This window comes from Microcaecilia unicolor, chromosome 4 (assembly GCF_901765095.1).
Source record: "Microcaecilia unicolor chromosome 4, aMicUni1.1, whole genome shotgun sequence".
Lineage (NCBI taxonomy): Eukaryota > Metazoa > Chordata > Amphibia > Gymnophiona > Siphonopidae > Microcaecilia > Microcaecilia unicolor.
In genome coordinates this window covers 169602772-169630134 of record NC_044034.1, presented here as the reverse complement: position 1 = coordinate 169630134, position 27363 = coordinate 169602772, and the positions used below count along the sequence as shown (strand labels likewise).

The window sequence follows — 27363 nt, the reverse complement described above, 5'->3', positions numbered from 1 at the left end:
AGGGAAGACATACAGTAGATGCCGTATTACAGCCCTGGCAGGAGACACATCAATTCCCATCAAGCAAAGTTCTTTCCAATGGCTGAAGAACTTGGGCACATTGGAATTCCGTTTCATCACCATCAAGTCCAGATGCAGAGAACCCCATTGGTCAACTATCAGCTAAAACCCTAGCTGGATAATTCCTATTTTCCTGGGTCCAAGGAGTGCCTGCTGAGAAAGTCCGCCTCCTCATTCAAGGACCCATGTGATGTGAACTACCGACAAGCAGAGAAGATTTCTCTCTGCCCAACTCATAAGGAAGGCTGCCTTCACCAACACCAGATGGCTGCAGATTCTGCCTTGCTTGTTAAAATAAACCACTGCCATCATATTGTTGGAGAAAACTTGGACCTGGGCCCTGGCCAGAAAGGGAGTGAAGGCATTCCGCACTGCCTTGAGCTCCAAGCAATTTATAAACCATGTGCCCTGTGCCAGATGGAACTTGCAATGACCTCCCCAACCTGACTTGCTGGTGTTCGTTGTCACCATTTCCCATTGCTGGTGTTCGTTGTCACCATTTCCCACTGTGTTATCAGAAAGGGAGTTCCAATGGAGCTCCAATGGTCAAATTCCTGGGCGACAGCCACCAATGCTTACTCTATCTGGCAATCAGCATCCAAGGTCATACTTCTGTGACACTAGAGACCAGCTGCTTGGAAGAGACTCCTGTAAAGGCTGCATATGAGCCCCTACCCCATGGCACCACTTCCATTGCTGTTGTCATTGATCCCAGAACCTGGATGTAGTTCCAGACCCTGGGTGTGCCATGACTGAGGAGAAGATGAATCTATTGAACCAGTTTCGACCTCCTGCGTTCTGTGAGAAAGATCCTCTCCCGTGCTGTGTCGAATAGAATGCTCAGAAACTCCAATGTCTGCAATCGAGTTAGTTGTCACAGATTCAGGGATGGTGAGCCCTTGGACTGAAGCCAGGGCTGCAACAGACAAGTCTTCTGGGATGGCACAGGGCACAACTGGACAAAGCAGAGGCAAGACAGAAGCTGGATCCAGACAAGACAAGGAAGCAAAGCAAAGGGCTAGAACTGAACCCAGACAGGAACGCTGCAAGACATAGGACAAGACTAAAACTGGGTTCAGCCACTGCAAGACAAGGCAGGACAAGAACTGGATCCAGACACGAAGAAGAGCAAAACAAGACAAGGCACAAAACATGGCAAACAAAGCAGTGTAGAATAAAGACAAGGAAGGAACGGAGCTTGGCTGTAGCAGGAACCAGGAATGAAGCTTGGCTATAGCAGGAACCAGGAACGGAGCTTGGCTGTAGCAGGAGCCAGGAACAAAAGGTAGAACACTCATAGGGGCCGCAAGGCCGAACTGGAACCCACACATAACAGAGTCCAAGCACATGGGCCCCAAGGCCAAACTGGAACCCAAACAAACAGAAAGAGAGGGGAAAGGAACAGAACGAGATCCCCTAAGAAAATACTAACTAGGCAGTACATGCTGCGTAGAACACAGCCACAAACAAAAAGTCAAAAGACCATTACATGCAGGCACAAACAGTAACCAAAGGGTAAAAGGCAAACCCAACAAAGAGACAGCTCAAACTGTGCCTGAAAGCACAGTCAAACAAAAGAGCAGCTCACACAGGCTCAAACAGCAGATTCAACAAGTAAAGAGATAAAGGCAAACCCACACAAAGAGACAGCTCACACTGTGCCTGAAAGCACAGTCAAACAAAAGAGCAGCTCACACAGGTTTAAACAGCAGATTCAACAAGTAAATGCAAATCTACACAAAGAGACATCTCACAATCAGTGGCGTGGGCCTGGGTGGGCCCGGGCCCACCCACTTAGGGCTCAGGCCCATCCAACAGTAGCACATGGTAATGAAAATGCTGCTCTCCACAATACTGGCACCTTCGCATTCTCGGTTTTCAGCGCATGCCTGCTGCAGACTACCAAGGTGGAGACTGGAGAGAAGCATTTTCCCATCAGCTGAGATATTTGTTTGATGTGGGGATGGGGGAGAGAACATTTGGTGCCCACCCACTTCTTGCCTAGGCCCACTCAAAATCTGCTGTCTGGCTACGCCCCTGCTCACAATGTGCCTGAAAGCATGTAGCTAAATGGAAGAGCAGCTCACACAGACTCAAACAACAGATTCAGTAAGTAAAGGGTTAAAGGGAAACCACACAGAGAGAAAGCTCACAGCTGTGTTAGAAAGCACAGCTAAATGAAAGAGCAAGTTCTCACACTCAAACAGCAGATTCAGTAAGTAAAGGCTAACCACACAGAGAGACAGCTAAATGGAAGAGCAAGTTCTCACAGACTCAAAGAGCAGATTCAGTAAGTAAAGGGTTAAAGACAAACCACACAGAAAGCCAGCTCACAGCTGTGCTAGAAAGAACAGCTAAATGGAAGAACAAGTTCTCAACAGACTCAAACAGCAAATTCAGCGACAAGATTCAGAGGAACAAAACTATACAGGAATCAAAACATGCAGGAATAAAGCCAAGCAGCAACTGGATCCAAACAGGGAACACAAAGACAAGGTTAAAAGACCTGTTGCAAAGACAAAGCATGAAAGTTCCAAGGTGCATTATAAAGGACTTTGCTGATGATGTCACGACTAGGAATGAGGCATGGATTCAGGAACAGCAGAGTGAAGCTTGGACGCAAGAACACCAGAGCGAGGCTTGGATAACAGGAAAACAGGCAGCAGAAGCAGCCATGCAGGAAAAAGGCAGCCCGGAGACGTTGCAGAGCCAGATTACTGGAAAAAAGTGAATCTGGATGCAGGGCACGGCCACAGCCGTGACATTAGTCTGCTCTTCTTAAAATTCATCACCTAACCCAAGAACTGCAGAAGATGGACAACTGTCTGTTGCTGCCACACTGTCCAAATAGAACAATTCACGAACGAGCCAGTCATTGAGAGGTGAATTCTGATTCCCAAGCGCCGAAGGAAAGCCGACACCACCACCACAACCTTGGTAAACATTCTTGGTGCCATGGAAAAACCGAGGGGTAAAGCCCTGAACTGGAAGTGATGGCCCAGCACCGCAAAATGAACCCTCTGATGCAGTGCTATATGGATATATGCAAGTACCTCTCCTTGAGATTGAATCTACAGTGACCTTAACCTCGACCACCTAAGTTCTCTTTCGACATGAAGACTGCCCCTCCACCTCTGACCCTATCTCCTGTACCCTACCTCCTCACCCTGCTGTATGAGTGGAATGTTCCCTACTTTCCTGTCATATTTTTTAGTTCCTTTTCCTATTGTATTCTATTTTAATTGTGAACTGCTTTGATCTGCTTGTTAGCAAAAGTGATATAGCAAATATGAATAAACTATAAACTAGCTGAGAGAAGGACTTCCTGTCTGCACGAAAGGAAGATTTGGCTTGCCTGAAAGCAGGACTTCTGACCATATTGCTGATGACCAGGCCGGTACCATCTGCTATCTCAAAAGCAACAGGCCTCTGAGAACAGATGGCCAGAGACGTTTGGCTTATTCTCCGGCAACCACTGTGGCTTAGTACCCCCAGTTCTTTCATCAAGTTACTGAGACCTTCTCCAGTCACGTGCACTGAAAGGGAAATTTAATTGGACGTGACTTTGATGTTGCATCTGCTGCCCAATGCCGCAACCAGAGCTGTCAACGTGCCGTGATAGCCAAAGACATACTGAGGGCATAGGAGCCAACTTTTCAAAATTATTGAGGGTGCTAAGCCCAATGGAAATAACCCTTCCCTGGACACATACAAGGAATTTTCTCAATATTGGGGGGTGCTCAAGTACCCACAGAGTCGGCTCCAATGACTGAGGGCCATAACCTGTAACATGTCATAAATAACATCTACCAAGTAGGGCAACCCTGCTTCAAGCTGGGTGCTATGGCACCTGTCTTGTCTTGCCAACTCCTGATGCCACTTCAGGCATACTCTTGCCACACACAAGCTGCACCACTGTCATTTGAAGGCCCAAAGAGGCCACTTCAATGGCTTGTTTCAGTGAGCCTTCTAGCTTCCTATCCTGTAGGACTTTTTGAGCAATGCCCCCTATCACCAGCAAGGTGGTCTGCTTAGTCACCGCCCTTAAAAGGGAGTCCACCCTGGGAAGCTGCAATTTCTCTTTCTCCTCCATAGCCAATAATTAAAGGTGAGCCATGGCTCTTCTTACTCTCAGCCCCACGTCCAGCGAGACCCATTCTGCTGTAATTAGGTCCTAAATGTCAGAATGAATCGGGAAGATCTTAGAAGGACCTCTAAGCCCCTTAATGATCAATGAAGAAGGAATTCCTGATGCCAAAGCAGAAGGCTCCTCAATGGAAAGCACTACCAGTGCTTCAGAAACAAGAGTACTGAGCTCCTCTTTATGAAACAACCTCAGTACTTTCAGCTTATCCCCCACCTCAGCTCTCCGTCCTCTAATGATTCCTTTACAATGCTCCTCTGAATAGACAAAGGCCACATCAGATAAGGAGGGAGAAGCAGAGAGCCTCATCTGCCCACTCCTGGAGGTCTAAATGAGATCTCTTAGGAGCCAGAGGGGCAGTGGGATGAGAAACTGAAGCACCCTGCAGCAACTCTTACTATCCCTGCTTCAGTAAATAGGCCTGGTATAGGAGCAATATAAACTCCAGACAAAACAAAGATCCTGATGCAGCTGAATGCTGTCAGGCCCCCAGATTGTAAAATGGTTGCTGTGCTCCACTTGTGGTCAGACAGAGGCTGTTCCTCACTGCCAGTGGGCCCTGACTAAAAGATGCCCATTCCCATACTCTCCTGTATCAAACCACACACCGGCCCTGCCGTAGAGCCCAAAGTCCCCAGCACATTTGGATGCTGCCCCAAATCCAAAGACGTGCTTCTACCGACTATTTCCTTCACATCCCGTGTGCACTGCAGCGCCCTGATACCAGTCGGTGAGTCCCACAGCAGGATTTATTTATTTATTTATCTCATTTGTACCCCACAGTTTCCCAACAGTGTCAGGCTCAATGTGGCTTACAATGCACCACAGAGGCAGACGCCAATGCAGTAAAATGAAGCTAATACATAGTAACATAGTAGATGACGGCAGAAAAAGACCTGCACGGTCCATCCAGTCTGCCCAACAAGATAAACTCATATGTGCTAGTTTTTGTGTATACCTTTCCTTGATTTGTACCTGTCTTTTTCAGGGCACAGACCGTATAAGTCCGCCCAGTACTATCCCCGCCTCCCAACCACCAGCCCCGCCTCCCACCACCGGCTCTGGCACAGACCGTATAAGTCTGCCCAGCACTATCCCCGCCTCCCACCCACCAGCCCCGGCACAGACCGTATAAGTCTGCCCAGCACTAGCTCCGCCTCCCAACCACCAGCTCTGCCACCCATTCTAGGCTAAGCTCCTGAGGATCCCTTCCTTCTGAACAGGATTCCTTTATGTTTATCCCATGCATGTTTGAATTCCGTTACTGTTTTCATCTCCACCACCTCCCGTGGGAGGGCATTCCAAGCATCCACCACCTTCTCCGTGAAAAAAATACTTCCTGACATTTTTCTTGAGTCTGCCCCCCTTCAATCTCATTTCATGCCCTCTCGTTCTACCGCCTTCCCATCTCCGGAAAAGGTTCCTTTGCGGATTAATACCTTTCAAATATTTGAACGTCTGTATCATATCACCCCTGTTTTTCCTTTCCTCCAGGGTATACATGTTCAGGTCAGCAAGTCTCTCCTCATACGTCTTGTAACGCAAATCCCATACCATCCTCGTAGCTTTTCTTTGCACCGCTTCAATTCTTTTTACATCCTGAGCAAGATACGGCCTCCAAAACTGAACACATTACTCCAGGTGGGGCCTCATCAACAACTTGTACAGGGGCATCAACAACTCTTTTCTTCTGCTGGTCACACCTCTCTCTATACAGCCTAGCAACCTTCTAGCTATGGCCACCGCCTTGAGATAATGGGGAAGAGTAGGAATGGACAGAAGGTGAAGGGAAACTTTGAGGGAAGAGGGAAGGGGGATGTGTCAAAATGTCTCTAGATCGATGCGCTTCCAGCAGTGGAGACACTGGAAGAGGCCATGGGATAAGCACTTCTGAATAACATGGTCTTCAGAGATTTCCTGAAAGTTAGATGATCTGTGATGGTTTTGATGGTCCTCGGCAAAGAATTCCAAAGCTGAGTGCTAATGAAAGAGAAGGAGGTAGCATATGTGGACTTGTACTTGATGCCGTTGCAGTTTGGATAACGAAGGGTAAGATTTGAACGGGAGAGTCGGAACGTATTCCGAAGCGATAGGATGATGAGATCTATCATATAGCCAGGTACTTCACCATATAGGATTTGGTGAACTAGAGAGCAGAGTTTAAAGGTGATACGATCTTTGACAGGAAGCCAATGTAGTTTCTTTCGGAGGGGCGTGGCACTCTCAAACTTGGTCTTTCCACAAACCAATCTGGCCGCTGTATTTTGGGCCATCTGCAGTTTCTTAATTAGTTGCTGTTTACATCCAGCATACACTCCGTTACAGTAATCTAAATGGCATAGCACGACGGACTGTATGAGGTTGCGAAAGACCTCTCGAGGGAAAAATGGTTTTATTCTTTTTAGTTTCCACAGCAAGAAGAACATCTTCTTTGTGGTGGTGTTAACGTGTTGTTCGAGTGAAAGTGAGCGGTCAAGGGTGACTCCTAAAATTTTGAGGCTATCTAGTATGGGAAGGTGTAAGATGGGGGTAAATTAATGTGGGAGGTCTGTACTTGTTGTGCTGAGATGATAATAGTAGGCAGTGTGTTTTGTCAGCATTCAGCTTGAGTTTGAAAGAAGATGCCCAAAAGTACATCGTATTTAAACAGCGGTTAACTTCTCTAGAGATCTCGGACAAGTCATTTTTGAAGGGAATATAAATAGTAACATCATCAGCATAAATATGCGGGTTAAGTCCTAAGTTACTTAAGGTCTTGGCCAGTGGAATCATCATAATATTGAAGACAGTTGGCGATAGCGGAGAGCCTTGAGGGACTCCACAAGTTGCTTTCTACGACTGCGATAAATCTGAGTTGGCGATTACTTGGTAAGTTCTGAAAGAGAGAAAGCCCTTGATCCAGTTATGAACATGTCCGCAGATTCCTAGGCTGTCAAGAAGGTTCAGCAGTATGGTGTGATCAACCATGTCAAAAGCACTTGACATATCGAACTGTAATAACAGTAGACTTTTGCCATGAGCTATTTCCTGCCGAAAGCTGTTAAGTAAAGTGATGAGCACGGTTTCAGTGTTGTGAAGGGAACGAAACCCAGACTGAGATTCGTGAAAAACAGAAAACTTGTCAAGATAGTCTGTAAGTTGTTTCGTCACCATGCTCTCCATCAGTTTTACAAAAAGTGGTATTGAAGCAATAGGGCGATAGTTGGCAAGGTCACCACTTTTTTTCTTGGGGTCCTTTGGAATTAGCGTAAGTAATATGTTGCCATGTGTTACAGGGAATAGACCGCGCACGAGCATAAAGTGACTACAACTGATTCAGAATGTTGCCGTTAAATTGATCCATGAAAGCACACAAGTTTGACCACATAACACGTCTATCGAAATGTGAACACTGGCTCCCCATGGAATACATGATCAACTATAAAATCCTGTTGCTAGTTTATAAAGTTTTGCATTCTGGGTCCTCAGCTTTTTTGACCTCTCATCTGATTCCCTATGTGCCCTCTAGGACATTGCGTTCCAGTCAACATCAGCTGTTCCCACCCATCAAACTGTACCAATCTCACTTCAATGTTTAGTGAAGTGGTTCCCAAACCTGGTCCTGGAGGCACCCCAGCCAGTCAGGTTTTCAGGATAACCACAATGAATATTCAAGAGAGACATTTGCATGCAGTGGAGGCAGTGCATGCAAATCTCTCTCGTGAATATTCATTGTGGTTATCCCAAAACCTAACTGGCTGGGGTGTCTCCAGGACTAGGTTTGGGAACCACTTGTTTAGTGTAATGGGCCCCACTTTGTGGAATGCCTTGCCACAAGCTCTGTGAACAGCAGATTCCCTCCCTGAGTTTAAAGATATGCTTAAAGTCCACCTGTTCCGGGAATTCTGGTGGAGCCGCTGGTCAAGATGGCCGCTACAAGATGAGCAATGGCAACCCCCGTAGACCCACAAATCAGGCATCCAGAACATTCTCCCATAGCTCTGCCCCAGGTTTCTCCCTCCATTTCTACCTGGAGGTGTTGTGAGCACTCCTGCTTGCAGCTCAGGGGTGCCAGGTGGAGCCGTTTGCGGTGTGTGCTTGTGCCCCCCCCCCCATCGGAGTTGCTACAGCGATCAGGACGGGGATCCCGGCAGACGAACGCAGCAGGGTGAAGCTGGCCCGAGGAGCGACTTTGGGGGAGAGAAGTGGCAAGGAGGCACTGTCTGGCGGTGACTAGCACTGTGGAGGGATCTGGAGCTGCACTGTCGGAGAGGTGGATAGGGAGGTGTCCAATGCGGTACAGGCAATGATCTAGGCCCTGGGGCACGTGTCCGGACAGTGAGAGGGAGACATCGGTGGAGGTACTTGCCTTGAAACCCTCCAGGGTGCTGCTCCATCTGACAGAGAACACTTCCTGAGCCATCAACAAGGTGGAATGTACCGGGCTGCTTCTTTGGCTGATTTCTGCAAGGATTGTGAGCACTGCTGAGAGGTTTTTTTTCTCTCTCTCTTTCTCTCTGCCTCCTGGTGGTACCTGTCTGATATTCTGACTGCAGTGTGGCACTGGTGTACTGGAGATGCTTAGGGGGAGCAGTGTTTCCGTATGGCTGCCCGTGGCTCCAGGAATGACACGGAGAAGAATCACGGAGGAAGATTAAAGATGGTGGAGAAAAGTGTCCCTCCCTCGCCTACAGTGAGATTCACCTGGGTGTCGGAAATAGTTACAGAGGTTCGCTAGGCTGTGGAACAGGCCATGGGAACACAGTTGCAACAAATTATTTATAAATTGGATGGCATGGAACACCACTTTGCTACTTTCACCAAAGATCTTCAGGAGGTTCAACAGACAGTCAGAGAGGTGGAAACTTTGACTCAAGAATCTTCACTGGAAATCAAGAGCCCTCAAGGTAAGGTTGCTTCCTTGGAAGAGAAGGTTGATGATTTGGAAAATTGTTCTCACAGGAACAATCTGAGACTTGTTGGATTGCCGGAATTGGTACATGATGCAGAATTACATGATTTTCTGGAAGCCTGGTTCCCTAGATTCTTGCAACATCAAAGTACGGCTGGCCCTTTGTACATAGAATGTGCACATCGACTGAGTCCCAAAAGATCATCTACGGAACGTCCCAGGATAGTCATTTTTAGACTGCTTCATTATCATCATAAAATGGAGATATTGTCTGCTCTCCAAAGCGGTAAAACTCTGGATTATGAAGGACATAAGATCTTGTGTTTTCAAGACTATTCTACCAAAGTCTCTCTTCAGCATAAACAGTTTTCTCTGCTTTGTGGCCATTTACACAAGTTGCAAATAAGTTTTAGTTTGTTATATCCGGCTAAGCTGTGGATCCATCACAATGGAACTTTCCAATATTATGATACAGTTGAGGCGGCCCAAGCTTTTGTGGATCAGCTGGAGTGATAGGCCAAGCACATCCAAATGACTCTTGAGAGTTTCAGTATTATGCCTGGGACTTCTTTGGTTGTGGTTAAGAGGATGGGGGGAGTATATTGTGTGTTGCTTCTATGTTTGTAATTTTAATGGAACCCTGTATGTGTGGGTAAAACCACATTTTGTTTAGTAAAGGTTTTTTTTTTCTCACAGGCTGAGTCTCCGCAGAAGATAGTATGATTGGGGCGGTGGGGGCACTGGCTGGGATGACCTTATCGCCCTATAGAGTGGTTATCAACTTTTTGTATCATTTGTATAAAGCTATCACGTAATGTCCTTCAAAATAGTGACCTGGAATGTGGGAGGTATCTCTTTTCCAAATTAAGCGTCAGAAAATACTTCAAGTGCTAAACCATCAAAAGCTTTGTTGCTGGTGGGTTGGTTCTTATTTTGAATCTCCAGCACAGACCAAAGAGGCGGGTGTCATTATATTAGTTTGGAAAGGGATCCAGCTAGCTACTCATAAAATTATTCATGATGATGCTAGGCAAATTTTATGTTTCAACATTTTTATTGAAGACATAACAGGAACATTCTTACAATCATTGATACCACATCTGCCAAGCAAAAACTATACAACAACCTGTTATTACTGTCTCCAAGAGTTTTTCTTTTCCCCCTTCCTCCCCAATCCCACCCCTCCCCCCGTTTTTATTGATACTTATGCTTTATTATCATCTTAATGTGTTGAGGATCAAGCTTCTTCCCCTATGAGACAAAGAATCTACATAAGCACCCCAAATTTTCATAAATGTTTTCTTTCTTTTTAGTGAACGTTTGGCTTCTTTAGCTTCCCACGTCATTAACTGGTGGACAAGGTTCCGCCAGTGCCAATAATCTGGCCCTATATCATTTGTCCAGTTTTGCAAGATACATTTCTTTGCCAGCAATGTTATTTTACGTAAAAATAAATTGTGCTCTAGTATTTGTCCTTTAAATGATCCTGGTAAATTTAACAGCATCTGCACTGGTGTACCTGCTAACTTTCGACCTAATAGTTGTGATATATAGTGAGTTATTTTCCCCCAAAACCTTCTAATCTTCCAACAGCTCCAAAAACTATGGTAAAATGTGTTGTCTGTTCTTCCACATCTCGCACACAAGGGCGTCTGCAATCCCCCGAATTTTGCTAATTGTGCAGGTGACATGTATAAAACGGAATGCACATTCCCTATATTGAGCTCCGCTGACCAATTTCGGTATCCCCTTCAGTTGCCTCTCAACATCCCATACCAATAACTTGACTCCTAAGTCCTTCTCCCAGCGCTCTTTTATCTTTTGAAGGTTTTTGGGTTTCTCATATGTCCACAGAGCTTTATGTATCCCTGAAATTGATGGCACTTCTTCAGAAATCTCTAGGAAAAAATTTCTTAGTTTCAATCCCTGTTTCTGTTCCAATCGGCCTTGATCTATTGACTGAATAAAATGTTTTAGCTGGCAGTGTGCAAATGTATCACCCCATTGAATTTTATCTGCATCCAACAGCTGATCTAAAGGTTTAATCTTTCCGTTATCGCCTATTACATCTTCCAGACATTCCAAACCTCTTTCTTCCCATCGCTGAAAGACTAGGTTTTCTATACCTGCTGTAAAGGTTGGGTTCCCTCTGATTGTTAATAGTTCTGTTACCCCACTCCCCATCTTCAATCTGTTCCCCAAGAATTGCCACGCTCTCCTAAGCGGTTTTAACAGCAAATTGTCCCTGTGTATCTCGGGAATCTGCGTCGTTTCTAATTGTATTAGGGATTTCAATCGCAGCGGATCAAAATATTCCTGTTCTAATTCTAATGGTGTGTAGTATGTTGTTCCAAATATCCAATCCCTCACATGCCGCATTAAGCAGGCCATATTGTATAACTTCAAGTCTGGTAATCCTAGCCCTCCCTGCTGCCAATTGCCCATCATGAACTGTTGTTTCATCTTAGCTTTCTTATTGGCCCAGCAAAATTTCATTACCATCTTAGTGAATGTTTTCAGGTCTTTCCCCAATATACATATAGGTATGGTCTGCATGACATACAACCACCTAGGTAGGATCACCATACGAATTAGGCATATTCTACCCATCAGCGGCAGTTGCAACTGTCTCCAACTCTCCAATTGGTGTCTAGTCTGAGTCAACAGCATCTTAATGTTAAGTGAATATAGTTCTACCACTTCTGGCGTCAGCTCTATACCCAAGTATCGAAACGAATTGGTTGCTCTTCTCAATGGGAACGTTCCCGGCCAGGACGTTGCATTCTGTATATTACTAACCAATGCTTCTGATTTCTCCAGGTTTAGTTTAAACCCAGAATAGGTTCCAAACTCTTTAAACACCTTCAGTAGTGCTTGCAAGGACTCCTCTGGATTTGTGAGCATAACTAACAAATCATCTGCGAAGGCAGCTAATTTGAATTCCTGTTTCCCAATCACCACTCCTCTTATGGCTGGCATCTCGATAATATCTCTAATCAATGGGTCTAAGTATAATGCAAAAAGAAGTGGCGACAGGGGACACCCCTGCCTAGTTCCTCTTTTTATTTCAAAGTCCTCCGAATAATTGTCATTAACCATTATTCTAGCTTGCGGTGATGTATATAGTGTTCTAATTGCTTTAATAAACCACCCTGCAAATCCATATTCATTTAGCGTGGCAAACATATAACTCCAGTCAACTCGATCAAATGCCTTCTCGGCATCAAAGCTGATCATCAATGTTGGCTTTGATTCCCTCTTTACATGTTCCAGCGCTGCGATGATTCTCCTTAAATTTTTAGCAACTGATCTTCCCTTGACAAATCCCACCTGTCCCTCCTGCACTAATTTTGGTAATATGCGACTCATGCGTCCTGCCAATATCTTAGCAAATATCTTCATTTCACAGTTCAGCAGAGAAATGGGACGATATGACTCCGGCAATGTAAGATCTCTCTTGAGTTTGGGTAGCAAAATAATTTGGGCCATGTTCAATTGTCTAGGAAGAAATCCTCTTTCTACCCACCCATTAAAAGTCTCTACCAATGCAGGCTGTATGTCTTCCCCTAATAGTTGGTAAAATTCTACTCTTAGACCATCCGGTCCTGGCGCTTTCCCTGGTGTGCTATTAGCTATTGCCCAGTGTACTTCATCAATACTTATTGGTTCGTTTAATGCTTTTTGTTCCCTTTCCAAGAGGACCGGATGGGCCACCCCCTCTAAGTATAAGTTGCTCGGAAGACCCGAGTCATGTTCTTCTGTATATAAGTTCTGATAGAAAGTTTTAAAAATATTTTGGATTTCCAAATCTGTAAAACACATTTTGCCCGTCTCATCCTTTAAAGTTATAACCCTTCTCGATGTCTGTTTCCGAGCAATAAGCCTGGCCAACATCTTACCGCCCTTACTACCATGCTTATATAATTGGAACTTATAATAAGCTTGTGACTTCATCTCTCTCTCATGGATAAGGGTATTTAAAGCCACTTGAGCTGACACCAATTCTTTCCTCATTTGGGCACTGGAAGACCTGTCATACTTCTTCCGCAATGTTACAATTTCTTTCTCTAGTCTCAGTATCTCTCTGTCTCTTGCTTTTTTAAATTGGCTTACATAACTAATGATCTCTCCTCTCAGGACCGCTTTTGCCGCCTCCCAGAATACTATTGAATCGGAGGCTGTGTTCTCATTAAAAAGTTTATATTCCTTCCAACTATTCAACAAATGTTCCCGAAATCCCGCATTATGGGTCAAATAACTTGGGAATGTCCATTGCTTAAATTTACCTCCCGCCTCCCCAGGGTTCCAAGTCGCCCAAACTTCCGCATGATCCGATATTGCATACGGTCCTATTTGGGTATCCTGTACTTCTCCCATTAATGTGCGTGACATCAGCAGATAATCTATCCTTGACTGTGTGTTATGTGCTCTGGACAAATGTGTGTAATCTCTATCCTGTGGATGTAGAACTCTCCAGATGTCCAATAGGTCCAAAAGGGAACATAAGTTCGGTAGTCCCTTTGACATCCAGTGAGTTGGTGTCTGTGTAGCATTTGATTTGTCTATCTGCGGGTCCCATACTGTATTAAAGTCTCCTCCCAGAATTAATCGAGAAGAGTCTTCTACTATTAAATGCCCTAGTAGCTGTTGATAGAATTTGGTATCCATTTGATTTGGTGCATAAATACTACCCAATAGTATCTGTCTCCTTGCTAATAGTACCTTGCAAAAAATGTACCTTCCCTCTGGATCTTTAATTACATCACAAATCCTGTCCACCACCCCCTTCCTTATTAGGACGACCACTCCGCCTTTTCTCCCTTTTGCTGGTGAACCAATGCATTCTCCTACCCACCATTTTTTAAGCTTATCATGTTCTGTCTCATTCAGATGCGTCTCTTGCAAAAGAGCAACATCCGCTCTGATTCTCTGTAGATATTTTAGTATCTTAGAGCGCTTCACTGGTGATCCGATGCCTCCCACATTCCAGGTCACTAATTTAACCATCTTTCATGGGTTGTGGTGGCATCCGATCACCCACAAAAGCTCTTTATCTTCCGGGAGCAACCACCCCAGCCTATGGTTCCCCCCTCTTATCATGTATTCCCCACACATTCTCTTATGCTGCATAGTATCATTTTTCTCTTCCTTATTCTTTGTCTTACTTACGTCTATTTGCTTTCCCCTGCACCCTATCCCTCCCCAACTCGTCCCCCCCCTTAACCTCCCATCCCTCCCTTCTACTTCCCTTCTTCCCATGTTCCCTATTAACCCTCTGTGCTTCGTCCCTATTTGTGGGACTAGTCACGTTTACGCCCCTCTCTACATTCCATATAATTGAGCTTATATATCAAAGTTTACTTCCCTCTTATTTATGTGAGCCCTTATATTAATTCTCCTCTCCCCCCTCTCTCTCCTCATATTCAAGGGTACCTCTTCTCTTAGCCATTTGGTCTATCATTTCTAACTAACTTTACTCAATATAACAGTTCTCTACACTGTGGCAATGCCCTCTCCTATAATTGGGATCCTTGTATATTATATGTAGTAACTCCAACATTAACCATTAACGTTATGATTCCATTAATCTAATGTCTTTTCAATAACCTGCATATATATCATCACCAACTCTTCCCTCCTTTCTGTCATAAAAGAGGGATAAGGTCTTATATCTGTTAAGCTTTGTCCTCGTAAGTGTTCAATTCCAGCTTATCAGGTAGACCAGCAGAAACTCCTCCAATGTGACTTCCATGTTATCTCCAAATCTCCGCTCTTGTCGGTTAGTGATATTGTCTGTAAATACCTGCCTTGGCTCCCGCCTATCCAATCAGCAGTTGTAATCCACAGTCATGAAAACGGCCGATCAAGCTGCCTCATCCAATCAGCGGTTGTAATCCAAAATCATGAAAACGGCTGATCAAGCTGCCTCATCAACCTATTATTCTTATTATAGACCGATAATTTTCTCTTGCAGTGCATATTTGTTGTCCAAGCCTCGGTCATAGATACTTTTCTGAGTTGCAGCCTTTCATGGTCTACCCTGATTCATGTCTTCAAGGGCGCTTGGCTCCTTTAATCAGCTTCCTGAAAGTTTCAACTCGCAGTTTACCTGTCGCTTAATTCTCAATTTTGTAATCCAATACACTCCAGTTGCCTGCATTATTCAACGGATCCAACTTATGCGATCACTTTGAGTCATTCATCTCCTTTTTTTAGTTTGTCTCGTACTTATTGTTGGGCCTCTGAGACCAATTCACAATTTTTACCAAAAGGAAAAAGAAAGGAGAGATAATATGAAGAGAGAAAAAAAAAAAAAAAAAACGGAACGAATCCTAGTCTCTTTCATGAATGTCCGTTGACATGCGTCTCTGAGCTTCCATCGGGATCCAAAACTGGCCCTATAACCATTCGGTTCCAATGTTTGCCATGACCCCAGAGTCTAGCCTTAATCAGACCAAATTCAGGCTATCGCATTGTACCATTGAGGTCATTTTATCCAAAGGTTTTCAACTTCCTTAACTCAAATATTTTAACCTTGTCAGTAATTTAAATCCAACGTATTCAACTGTATCTGCTCCATGTCTTTCCCAGTCGCAGCATTATCTGTTAGTCATTCGTCTCCTGCACTCAATATTTGTCTTACATATTGTTGAGCCTCAGGAACCGTCTCACAAATTTTAACAGAGGATTGGTAAAAGATCTTTAACTTTGCTGGGTACAACAGCGCGAATTTGATCTTATGCTGCACTAGTTGCGAACAGGTCGGTGAGAAGGCCTTCCTCTGTGCGGCAACTGCAATTGAGTAGTCTTGGAAACAGAGGATTTTTTGATTGTTATAAGTCAACGCTGCTCCACCGCGTATGACTTGCATAATTGCAGTTTTATGGGCAAAGTTAAGTACCCGACATATCACTATTCTGGGCCTACCCGCACTTTGTCGCATGGGGCCTACTCGATGGGCTCTCTCAATAATTAGGGGCCCCATTTCTGATTGCAGCTTTAGCTCTTTCACTAGCCACTTCTCCAGGAAAGGGCGAAGCTCCCTTTCCCCTAGATCCTCAGGCAGCCCGACAAAATGCAAATTATTGCGTCTAGACCTGTTCTCTAGGTCTTCTATCTTCTCGGCTTGTGTTTCCACTGTTTTTAGGAGTTTACCATACCTCTGTTCCATGGCTGTAACTTGGTCTTCCAGGGCCCCCGTTCGTTGTTGAAAGCCTGCCATATCCTGGGTGAGTTGCGTCATATTGCTCTGCAAGCCTGCTAATTTGGAGTCCAATCCCTGCAATTTCTTGTCTAGAATAACTTCCAGGGCTGCTGTAACCTCTCCCACTATTTCGGCGGTCCATGCTGAGCTAACCGACAAATTCGATGGACTCGCCGGTGCCGCCATCTTGTCTTCTCCCGCTTTTCCTCTGTCCTTATCTTTACGAAGTGATTTCGTGGCCATTGCTGCTTCGGACACCCGATCTGCGTTGGTAAGCGATCAGGCTAGCCTCGCGGGTGTGTTGTTATCAATTTTAGCCGTTTTCCTTTTTTGCTTCGAGGGTTTATGGCTTGGAATGCGAGAGAGGGCACGGAGCTAATCTTTTAGCGACCGCTCGCGTGCATCGCGTCACGTGACCCCTGCTAGGCGAATTTTGTTGGTTCATGTAACCATTAAATGACAACCACTGCTCCTATGTAATGTTTATGCACCAAATCCTTCTACAAGCAGATTCTTCATCATCTTAAAAGTTTTGATAAGGTTCCTTTTTTGATTGGAAGGGACTTTAATGAAGTGGGGGATCCGAGGCTAGATAGATCTCATGAGGAATCCAGAGGCATTCCAATGTTGAGTGAGATCCTGGATTTGGTGGATGTTTGGTGCACATTGCATCCAGTAGAAAGGGACTATACTCATTTGTCTCGGAACCATGCCACCATGTCCAGGATTGATTACATTTTCATTTCTCACTGTCTGTTTACAATAATACAGGCAGCGGCGATTGGACCCATTAAAATCTCGGATCATGCTATGGTATCGCTTGCTTGGAATTCCCCGGGGCATCTCCATGACACTATCAATGGAAGTTTCCTGTTCGTCTCTATGGGGATGGGAGATTTCTAGACTTTATCTCACTAAAATATCAGATATTTCAGAAAGCGAATGCTGTTCATGTGGATAATCCTTTCCTATATTGGGATACTGCTAAAGCAGTGCTCAGGGGAGAGATTATGGCCTATGTTAGTTATCAAAAGAAGGTTAGAGACAGGGTGGTGCTCCAATTGGAAAGGGAGGTTACACGTCTGAGACGCCTTTATGGGATCCACCATAATGTATAGGTTAAAACTCAGCTTTTAGAGTTGCAACATACCCTAAATGAATTAATTCATCACAATACCCAAAAGTCACACAGTTATTTTCAATATCAACTATACAAACATGCAAATAAGAGTGGTAGATTGCTAGCCCACTTGGTTCATCCCCGTCAGGTTCCCTTTAAGATTGATGCTATGTACTTCAACACTGGGGTTTTGGAACTTAAGGATGCTCAAATTAATCCCATAATGAGAGACTACTATGCCCAACTGTATTCATTCCCAGATCCTCCTCCGTTGGAAAGCTCTATGTACCTTTCTGGTTTGGATCTTTCACGGTTGGATCCGGACAGCTGGCTATATTAAATGCTCCTTTTGCAGCAGAGGAGGTATCTTGGGCTATACAAAGGGGACCCCTCAGTAAGACTCCTGGACCTACATAAGTACATAAGTAATGCCACACTGAGAAAAGACCAAGGGTTCATCGAGTCCAAGCATCCTATCCACGACAGCAGCCAATCCAGGCCAAGGGCACCTGGCAAGCTTCCCAAACGTACAAACATTCTATACATGTTATTCCTGGAATTGTGGATTTTTCCCAAGTCCATTTAGTAGCGGTTTATGGACTTGTCCTTTAGGAAACCATCTAACCCCTTTTTAAACTCTGCCAAGCTAACCGCCTTCACCACGTTCTCTGACAACGAATTCCAGAGTTTAATTATGCATTGGATGAAGAAAAAGTTTCTCAGATTTGTTTTATATTTACTACACTGTAGTTTCATCGCATGCCCCCTAGTCCTAGTATTTTTGGAAAGCGTGAACAGACGCTTCACATCCACCTGTTCCCCTCCACTCATTATTTTATATACCTCTATCATGTCTCCCCTCAGCCGTCTATTCTCCAAGTTGAAAAGCCCTAGCCTCCTTAGTCTTTCTTCATAGGGAAGTCGTCCCATCCCCACTATCATTTGTCGCCCTTCGCTGCACCTTTTCCAGTTCCAATATATCTTTCCTGAGATGCGGCGACCAGAATTGAACACAATACTCAAGGTGCGGTCGCACCATGGAGCGATATAACGGCATTATAACATCCACACACCTGTTTTCCATACCTTTCCTAATAATACCGAACATTCTATTCGCTTTCCGAGCCACAGCAGCACACTGAGCAGAAGGTTTCAATGTATTATCGACGACAACACCCAGATCCCTTTCTTGGTCCGTAACTCCTAACGTGGAACCTTGCATGACATAGCTATAATTCGGGTTCTTTTTTCCCACATGCATCACCTTGCACTTGCTCACATTAAACGTCATCTGCCATCTAGCCGCCCAGTCTCCCAATCTCGTAAGGTCCTTCTGTAATTTTTCTGTAATCCTGTCGCAAGTTAACGACTTTGAATAACTTTGTGTCATCAGCAAATGTAATTACCTCGCTATTTACTCCCATCTCTAAATCATCCTATATAATAAAACTCACCCTCAACGTTCTGAGGACACTGACGTCAGTGAAGCCAAGCCACTGACGTCACTTCCTTCAACACAGGTTCGAAGGGTTCGTGGTGGTGAAGCCACCGAAATCACTGTCTCTGGGCCCCGCCCTCGTGTCAAACGTTATGATGTTGAGGGCAGAGCAATGGCGTCACAGATCGAGGGCGGAGCAATGGCGTCAGTGGCTTCACAACGAACAAGGACTCAGGAGATGAAGGTGGCGTGCGTTGACGACGTGAGGAGCAATGGCGTCAGTGCCTTCACAATGATGAAGAGGTGGGTAGGGAGGGGAAGTTGGGGAGCAAAACCTTGCTATCGCCCGTTTCATTTGCTCTAGAAACGGGCCTTTTTTTACTAGTTTATAAATATATTAAAAAGCAGCGGTCCTAGCACAGACCCTTGAGGAACCTCACTAACTACCCTTCTCCATTGTGAATACTGCCCATTTAACCCCACTCTCTGTTTCCTATCCTTCAACCAGTTTTTAATCCACAATAGGACTTTTCCTCCTATCCCATGACCCTCCAATTTCCACTGTAGCCTTTCATGAGGTACCTTGTCAAACGCCTTTTGAAAATCCAGATACACAATATCAACTGGCTCCCCTTTGTCCACATGTTTGTTTACTCCTTCAAAGAATTGAAGTAAATTGGTCAGGCAAGATTTCCCCACACAAAAGCCGTGCTGACTCGGTCTCAGTAATCCATGTCCTCGGATGTGCTCTGTAATTTTGTTTTTAATAATAGCCTCTACCATTTTCCCCGGCACTGACGTCAGACTCACCGGTCTATAATTTCCCAGAGCTCCCCTGGAACCTTTATTAAAAATGGGCGTTACATTGGCCACCCTCCAATCTTCCGGTACCACTCTCGATTTTAAGGATAAATTGCATATCACTAGCAGTAGCTCTGCAAGCTCATTTTTCAGTTCTATCAGTACTCTAGGATGAATACCATCCGGTCCAGGAGATTTGCTACTCTTCAGAAGAGAATTCTATAAGATCCTGAGGGAGGAGGTTGTACCCCCCCCCCCCTGACTTCTATGTTTAATTCTATAGTAGGAGAGGGACAGTTGCCTGAATCCTTGTGGCTAGCCCAGATAGTCGTTTTGCCAAAACCAGGTCAAGATCTACAGAAACCAGAATCATATAGACCAATCTTGTTGCTTAATTATGAAGCCAAATTATTTGCAAAAGTTTTGGCAAAACCATCTATTTTGTATACTTCCCGATATGATTGAGGATTCTCAAGTGGGTTTCGTGCAAGGCTGCAATATTACCAAAAACATGAGAAGGATTCTTGCTACTCTAGAGATGGCAGCTGGTCAAGATGTTTCCTCCGTGCTGATCAGTTTTGATGCTGAAAAGGCCTTTGACCGGGTGGTGTGGGACTTTTTATTTGGGGTGTTGGATGCTTATGGAATATGTGGGCTTTTTCAGGAAGCAATTCGTGCTTTGTATTTTCTTTCTCAAGCTCAAGTGTGGGTAAATGGACTGCTTTCCTCCCCCTTTTCAATATACTGTGGTACCACACAGGGTTGCCCGCTCTCACCACTTTTGTTTGTCCTTACTCTGGACCCCCTCCTTCGTGACATTCAGAGGAATAGACATACAAAGTTTTCAATTAGGTACAGATACCTTTAAAATAGAAGCATTTGTTGATGATTTGTTGATTCATGTGACTAATCCCCAAGTATCAATAGGGGTTTTGTTAGAATACATGATTGAATTTGGTGATTTTTCAGGCTTTAAAGTTAAATCTCAACAAATCAGAGGCATGCAAAGGGAAGGGGATCAAGGTATGGCTTGGCGGGGACACTATCTGTTGAAATGGGCAGGTGACTCATTTCGCTATTTGGGGGTGTTGTTGACTATGGAGACTTCGAGACTATATCGTTTGAATGACGATAGGTTGTTAAAAGACACCAAGCTTCATGTCAAGAAATGGAGTCATTTACCTTTACCTTTAATGGGCAAGATAAATCTCTTTAAAATGAATATTTTTCCTTGCTGGCTCTAGGTTTTACAAGTTTTACCATTGCGCCTTCTGCGGAAAGATCTACAGCTGTTAAATAGGATGTGTAGGAAATTTTTGTGGGGTGAAAGGAAATTGAAAATGCATCTAGGACATCTTTATGATTCTTGGCCGCAGGGAGGTTTAGGTTTACCTTGCCTTCGGCGCTATAATCAGGCTTGTCTTCTGCGGCACCTTAGGAATTGGTTGTTGTCTGTGCCAGAGCCGGTGGTTGGGAGGCGGGCATAGTGCTGGGCAGACTTATACGGTCTGTGTCCTGAAGAGCACAGGTACAAATCAAAGTAGGGTATACACAAAAAGTAGCACATATGAGTTATCTTGTTGGGCAGACTGGATGGACCGTGCAGGTCTTTTTCTGCCGTCATCTACTATGTTACTATGTTACTATGTTTACTCCTACGTGATGGGAAAGGGAATTGTTTACACCTTGGCACTGAATTTTCTTTTGCATGCCCAGCCAAAACTTTGCCCCGCTCTTGTCATGGGAGTATATTACTGCAGCCACTGAGAGGCATTTGGCGGGTTCTTCTGAACTGTTGGAATCAGAACTCGAATGTTAGTGATTTATTGCCATGTAGGGTTAATGCTGATTTTCCACCAGGGCTGGAGTCCAGTTTGTTTAACAGATGGTCGGACATGGGCATTGTTTTGATCGAACATTTTCTCAATGAGGAAGGTGTTTTCTATTCTTTTCAGGATTTACAGCAGAGGCTCTCCCTAACTCACATAGATTATTTTGCTTATCGGCAGCTGCATCATTATTATTCTAGCTGAGATCACAAGGCTGTGCAAACAAGGCTAGGTCAGAAACTTCGAGATTTTTTACAAGGAGATGTTTTTGGTCAGGTTTCTTTATCAGGTTTACAAAGAGCTTTGGTTTCTCTTCTCCCTCTTAAGTATGGTCCTCTTAAGGAGGCTTGGCGTAGAGACCTTGGGTATGAACTGAAAGGGGTAGATTTTTAAAAATTGATTAAAGCAGGTTGGAAATGCCGAACTTCAGGAGAGTCAATACTGAGTACTCCATAGGGCATATATATCCCAATATCAGGCTGCTAGAGCAGGTTGGGTGCCTGTTGGTCGATGTCCCAAATGTCAGCGGGGGAACAATACTTTTTTTCATGCTTTTTGGCAATGCAGTGGCATACAAGCATTTTGGAGGTACTTCATCAATACTTAGGGATTCTTTTTGGTCACCGTGTAGGCTTTTCTTGGAAGGGACTCGTGAAGGGGCATAATCAAATGCCCCGACCGTATTATTGAAACAAGATAGCCGGCTATCTTTCGTTTCGATAATACGGTCAGAGCCGGTCAAATCTCAACATTTGGGCTGGCTTTAGAGATGGCCGGCATTGGTTTTCAGCCATAATGGAAACTAATGGCAGCCATCTCAAACCCGGCCAAATCCAAGGCATTTGGTCATGGGAGGAGCCAGCTTTTGTAGTGCACTGGTCCCCCTCACATGCCAGGACACCAACCGGGCACCCTAGGGGGCACTGCAGTGGACTTCAAAAATTGCTCCCAGGTGCATACCTCCCTTACCTTGTGTGCTGAGCTCCCCAAATCCCCCCCACTACCCACAACTGTACTACACTACCATAGCCCTAAGGGGTGAAGGGGGGTACCTACATGTGGGTACAGTGGGTTGGGGGGGGGGGGGTTTGGAGGGCTCCCATTTACCACCACGTGTAACACGTAGGGGGGGATGGGCCTGGGTCCACCTGCCTGAAGTGCACTGCACCCACTAAAAACTGCTCCAGGACCCTCCATACTGCTGTCACGGGTATGACATTTGAGGCTGCCAAAAAAATGATTTTTAATTTTTTTTTTTGGGTGGGAGGGGGTTGGTGACCACTGGGGAGTAAGGTGAGGTCATCTCTGATTCCCTTTGGTGGTCATCTGCTCAGTTGGGGCACTTTTTTGAGGCTTGGTCCTAAAAATAAATGGATCAAGTGAAGCCTGCGAAGTGCTTGTCAGAGCCGGCCTTCTTTTTTCCAAAATCGGCCGAAGCCGGCCATCTCGTAACCACGCCCCCGTCCCGCCTTCCATACCCTGCCGAAACGCTCCCTTGAAGTTTGGCCGGCCCTGCGACGGAAAGCAGTTGAAGCCGGTGAAAATCGGCTTTCGATTATACTGATTTTGCCAGCTTCAGGAGATGGCCGGCCATCTCCCGATTTGTGTCAGAAGATGGCTGGCCTTCTCGTTTGAAAATAAGCAGGTTATTGAATAAATGGGAGGGCTCGGACAAAAATTCACGTTTACTACTTAGCAAAGCTTATGCATTGGGGAAGAAGTGCATCCTTAAGCACAGGATGCAAGAGCAACCTCCCTCTATTTGGTACTGGAAAAATAGATTGCATGCCTTCAAGCTACTGGAGGCAAGTGCTGCTAGGAATTCCCCAAAGGGACGAAGGGCCTTCATGTCTATCTGGAACTGTTATTTGCAAACTATCTCCCAAAAAGCAAGAAGCGCTGTACTGAATAGGTTTCAGAGTGTTTCCTAAGTTGGTACTGTTATAATAGGGGTTGTTTGGGGGTTCCCTGCTTGGGTAGGGGAGGGTGGATTGGGAATAATGGATGTTATCATTTCAAATATGGCCTGGGGTCATAAGAGTCCAGACACCTGGTCATCTCAGTTGTCTGTTTAAAATACAGTTAAAGTAGGGTTGGGGGGATGGGGGGGATCCTGAAAACAACCATTAAGCTTGACTGGAAACCAGGGATGCAAGGTAGGAGGGTAGTGAGAGTTTTTTTACAAAACAAAAAAAAGGGGATCATGTGTTACCCAGTTCTTTGCTGTAAGATGTTTTTGTTATTATTCTGTTATGCTTGCTCACTGTCATGTAACTGCTTGATGTCTTTGTCTAGACTTGCTGTTTAGTTGTTATTGTTGGGTTTTTTGATCCTGAATAAAACCATTAAACCTTAAAGCTCACCTGTTCCATGCAGCTTTCAACTGCTGATTTCTGCTCAATTGAGTGTGATTGGCTAATCTAGTCAGAACCTGTTGAACTACAGTAGAATTTTCTGTTTCTCTGCCTTTGCCTTGCACTTATGTTTTTTGATTCTGTACAACACTTTGATGGTCTGACCCTAAGTGGGATATCAAATAAACCTAACCTTGAACACCGCTTAACTGCCTCTATGGGAGTTCCAGTCATCCTGTCACAAGCCCCGCACTACACAGTCCCAACCGGTGAATCAGGATCCCTTCCCTGCACTGAGTAGAACTTGCAGCCCTCCAAGAGGTTCTGAGTCAAACTTTAGTTGGACTTACCACTGCCAGCTGCACCCCCCAAGCTCACAGTCTCCACAAGTCTTACCCCAGATGAGAAAGAATCAGGACTGATACTCTGCCCCACTCTCTCCAATAAACCTCTTTCCTTCTTCTTCCTCTTTTTTTTTAAGGTTGTTGTGCTGGAAAAGGAGAGCTCCACAGGGAAGAGGTGAAGGGAGGGAAGAAGTTAATTCGAAGGCACCAGAGACAGGGATCTGAAGACCTCCAGATATGAGGAGCTAGATAGGATACCAAGAGAGATGTCTCAGCTCAGTTTTCAGTACTCTGTCTCCACCTGCTAGTTGATGAACACAACTATCCCACAGGTTCTGGACTAGTGAGAAGCTGCATAATGGAACTGTGTTTGCATAAATGTGGCAGGGGTGTGTATAACTTACAGAAGCCAATAAGTTGTGTGTACAAGTGGCAGCCCCACCCATGTGAACGCTCCTTTGCAAAACATAGTACTTAGTCTCCCTGCTGCCACTTATGTGCATAAGTGTACATTTACATGTGCATAAATGTAGATGCCCAGTTGTATAATTTCCCTTTATTGGGCCGAGTTGTATAATTTCCCTTGCAGCTAACCCACTCTAAAATTCAACAGCCATCATTTTCTAGAACAAGTGTTCTAGTCTTTCCTTTCATTAATCATATATCCACACCAAGTCTTTCCTTTCATTAATCATATATCCACACCATCTTTATTAGTCATTATTCTTGGCATATAGCCACACTATAACCAGTCTTTTAAAGTTATTGAATCTACCTGTGCCAAGGTTGGAGACAGTGCCTTTCTGAACCTCAAATATGTGTCTCCATTTGTGTGAAAGAGAAAGAAGCCCAGAGCCTTCTTGAATTTGCAAAAAAAAAAAAAAAAAAGGGCATATTTCTTACTCACATATCAGCTTATTCTCTTCCTGAAAAGAATCTTGGGTCATACTACTTTTCTTGTGAATGGAGGTTGCCTTTGGGTCTCTCCAATCTTGAGAGGATATGATGTGTTGTTTCCAAGCCTTGTTCTGACCTGTGGAGAAACACACATTAAAGGTTTGCTCTCCCATTTTCCTAACTCACAATAACCCAAATCTGTCCTGGAGACCCACAGCGAGCATTATTTTCAGAATATCTACAAATGAATATACATTAAATAAATCTGATTACACATGAGGCTCAGTATATGCATATTCATTCTGGAAATCCTGAATACCCAACCGGCTGTGTTATCCCCAGAACAGGTTTGGGAAACCTTGTCCTCAAAGAAATTCTGTCTAAAATAAGGGCAGATGCTGGATGTCCTCTCTGAGGTATTATGCATACAGTATTCAATTTAAAAAAAGCTCAGCCTGAAGCCCTACAGAATTACACCACAGCTCCTACAAGACCCAATTTCTTGCTAAAAGGTGCAAGTAGTGTGGTTGCTGTGTTAGTATTCTGACCTTTAAAGTGGACAAAGAAGAAATGTTAAAACAACCGAGGGACACAAGATTTTTGAAGTTAAAATAGTAAGATGCTTAAACACCACCAAGAAAAGCCTCAACGATCTATGTTTCATATCATATAATAAACCCATCAATATTCAGCCAGCAGCGGTAAGTGTTTTTTAAACAATAACTGTCACTGGCTATATTATATTCATATATTCAATAACAGGCCATGTCTGGGCACCAGCATTGAGTATCTGGGCATATCCAGGCACGTTCTGGCTGCTGGCACTTATCCAAGTTCTGGCAAAAATTCATGCCAAGATCCAGATGACGCTTATCTGGATCCCAGCATTAAATATCAGCCAGGACCCAGATAAAGGGCATCACTAAGCTGCCTTAAGCAGCTCAAATGGCAGTTTTTCTGATCCCTCCTCCCCATTGCCATCCCCCCCCCCCCCCCCCCCACCGATCCAATCTTCAGACCTTTCCTCACTCTGATTTAATTCCACAGATATATCCCTCCCCTCATTCCAAATCCTATTCCACCTGTTCCCCATCCAACTCTTCCCTTCCCAGATCTCCTATCACTCTCAGGATTTACCTGTAGGTGATCCCTTGTGGCCTTGTGGACTGGTTGTGATGGAAAATATTAAGAATTGCTTTTCAGTCTTACTTTGATCGATAATAAATTTTAAACTGTATTTTACTTGCCTGGCATATAACATAGTAACATAGTAGATGACGGCAGAAAAAGACCTGCACGGTCCACCCAGTCTGTCCAACAAGATAAACTCACATGTGCCATTTTTTGTGTATACCTTACCTTGATTTGTACCTGTCTTTTTCAGGGCACAGACCGTATAAGTCTGCCCAGCACTATCCCCGCCTCCCAACCACCAGCCCCACCTCCCTCCACCAGCTCTGGCACAGACCGTATAAGTCTGCCCAGCACTATCCCCACCTCCCAACCACCAGCCCTGCCTCCCACCACCGGCTAAGCTTCTGGGGATCACTTCCTTCTGACCAGGATTCCTTTATGTTTACCCCACGCATGTTTGAATTCCGTTACCATTTTCCTCTCCACCATCTCCCATGGGAGGGCACTCCAAGCATCCACCACTCTCTCCGTGAAAAAATACTTCCTGACATTTTTCTTGAGTCTGCCCCCTTCAGTCTCATTTCTCAAAGAACAGGCTGGAATGAATGAGATAAGGCACCTCCCAAGAACAATGTATGTCCCTGAAGCTAGCTTGGACAGAAGGGAGGTGCAGGAGATAAGGCACCTCCCAAGAATAATGTATGTCCCTGAAGCCAGCTTGTGCAGAAGGGGGGCGGGTACTCTTGAGGTTCGGTAAATGATTCACCTGGCCAGTGGTTTGTTTTCTTGAACCGAGAGAGTGTGACAGCATCCTCATGCACATTTCTGGATAAGTTTTAGCTTAAAAAGGGGGCTCGTTGCGGTGGAACTCTGGGGCTCATTCTGTGGATGGATGCATCGTGCAGAAAAGACTTGTTCCTGGTCTGGACGCTTCAGGCTTTCGCTGCAACGGGCCTCCCAGCTGATGAGAAAAGGGCCTGAATGATGTAATTCCTGACCAGTGATGATGATGTATGTATAAATATATATATCTTTATTTTACTTTTCTATAGCCTTCCTTTAGTAATATACTCAATTAGTGTGTGTATTTCTTAATCCGTGTGATTCAGTAACAATTGTGACTTATACACTCTCCAATTAAAGTGCA

The 27363-nt window shown here is 44.7% G+C and overlaps 1 protein-coding gene across 1 annotated transcript in view; it reads right to left on the bottom strand.

Annotated features, from left to right (window-relative positions):
- AGBL2 (ATP/GTP binding protein like 2) overlaps nt 1–27363 on the bottom strand; it is a 262082-nt gene that overhangs the window by 216690 nt on the left and 18029 nt on the right. The window contains exon 3 of the mRNA XM_030199493.1: nt 25093–25218. Coding sequence (XP_030055353.1) covers nt 25093–25218 — 126 coding nt within the window. The remainder of the gene's footprint in view (nt 1–25092; nt 25219–27363) is intronic.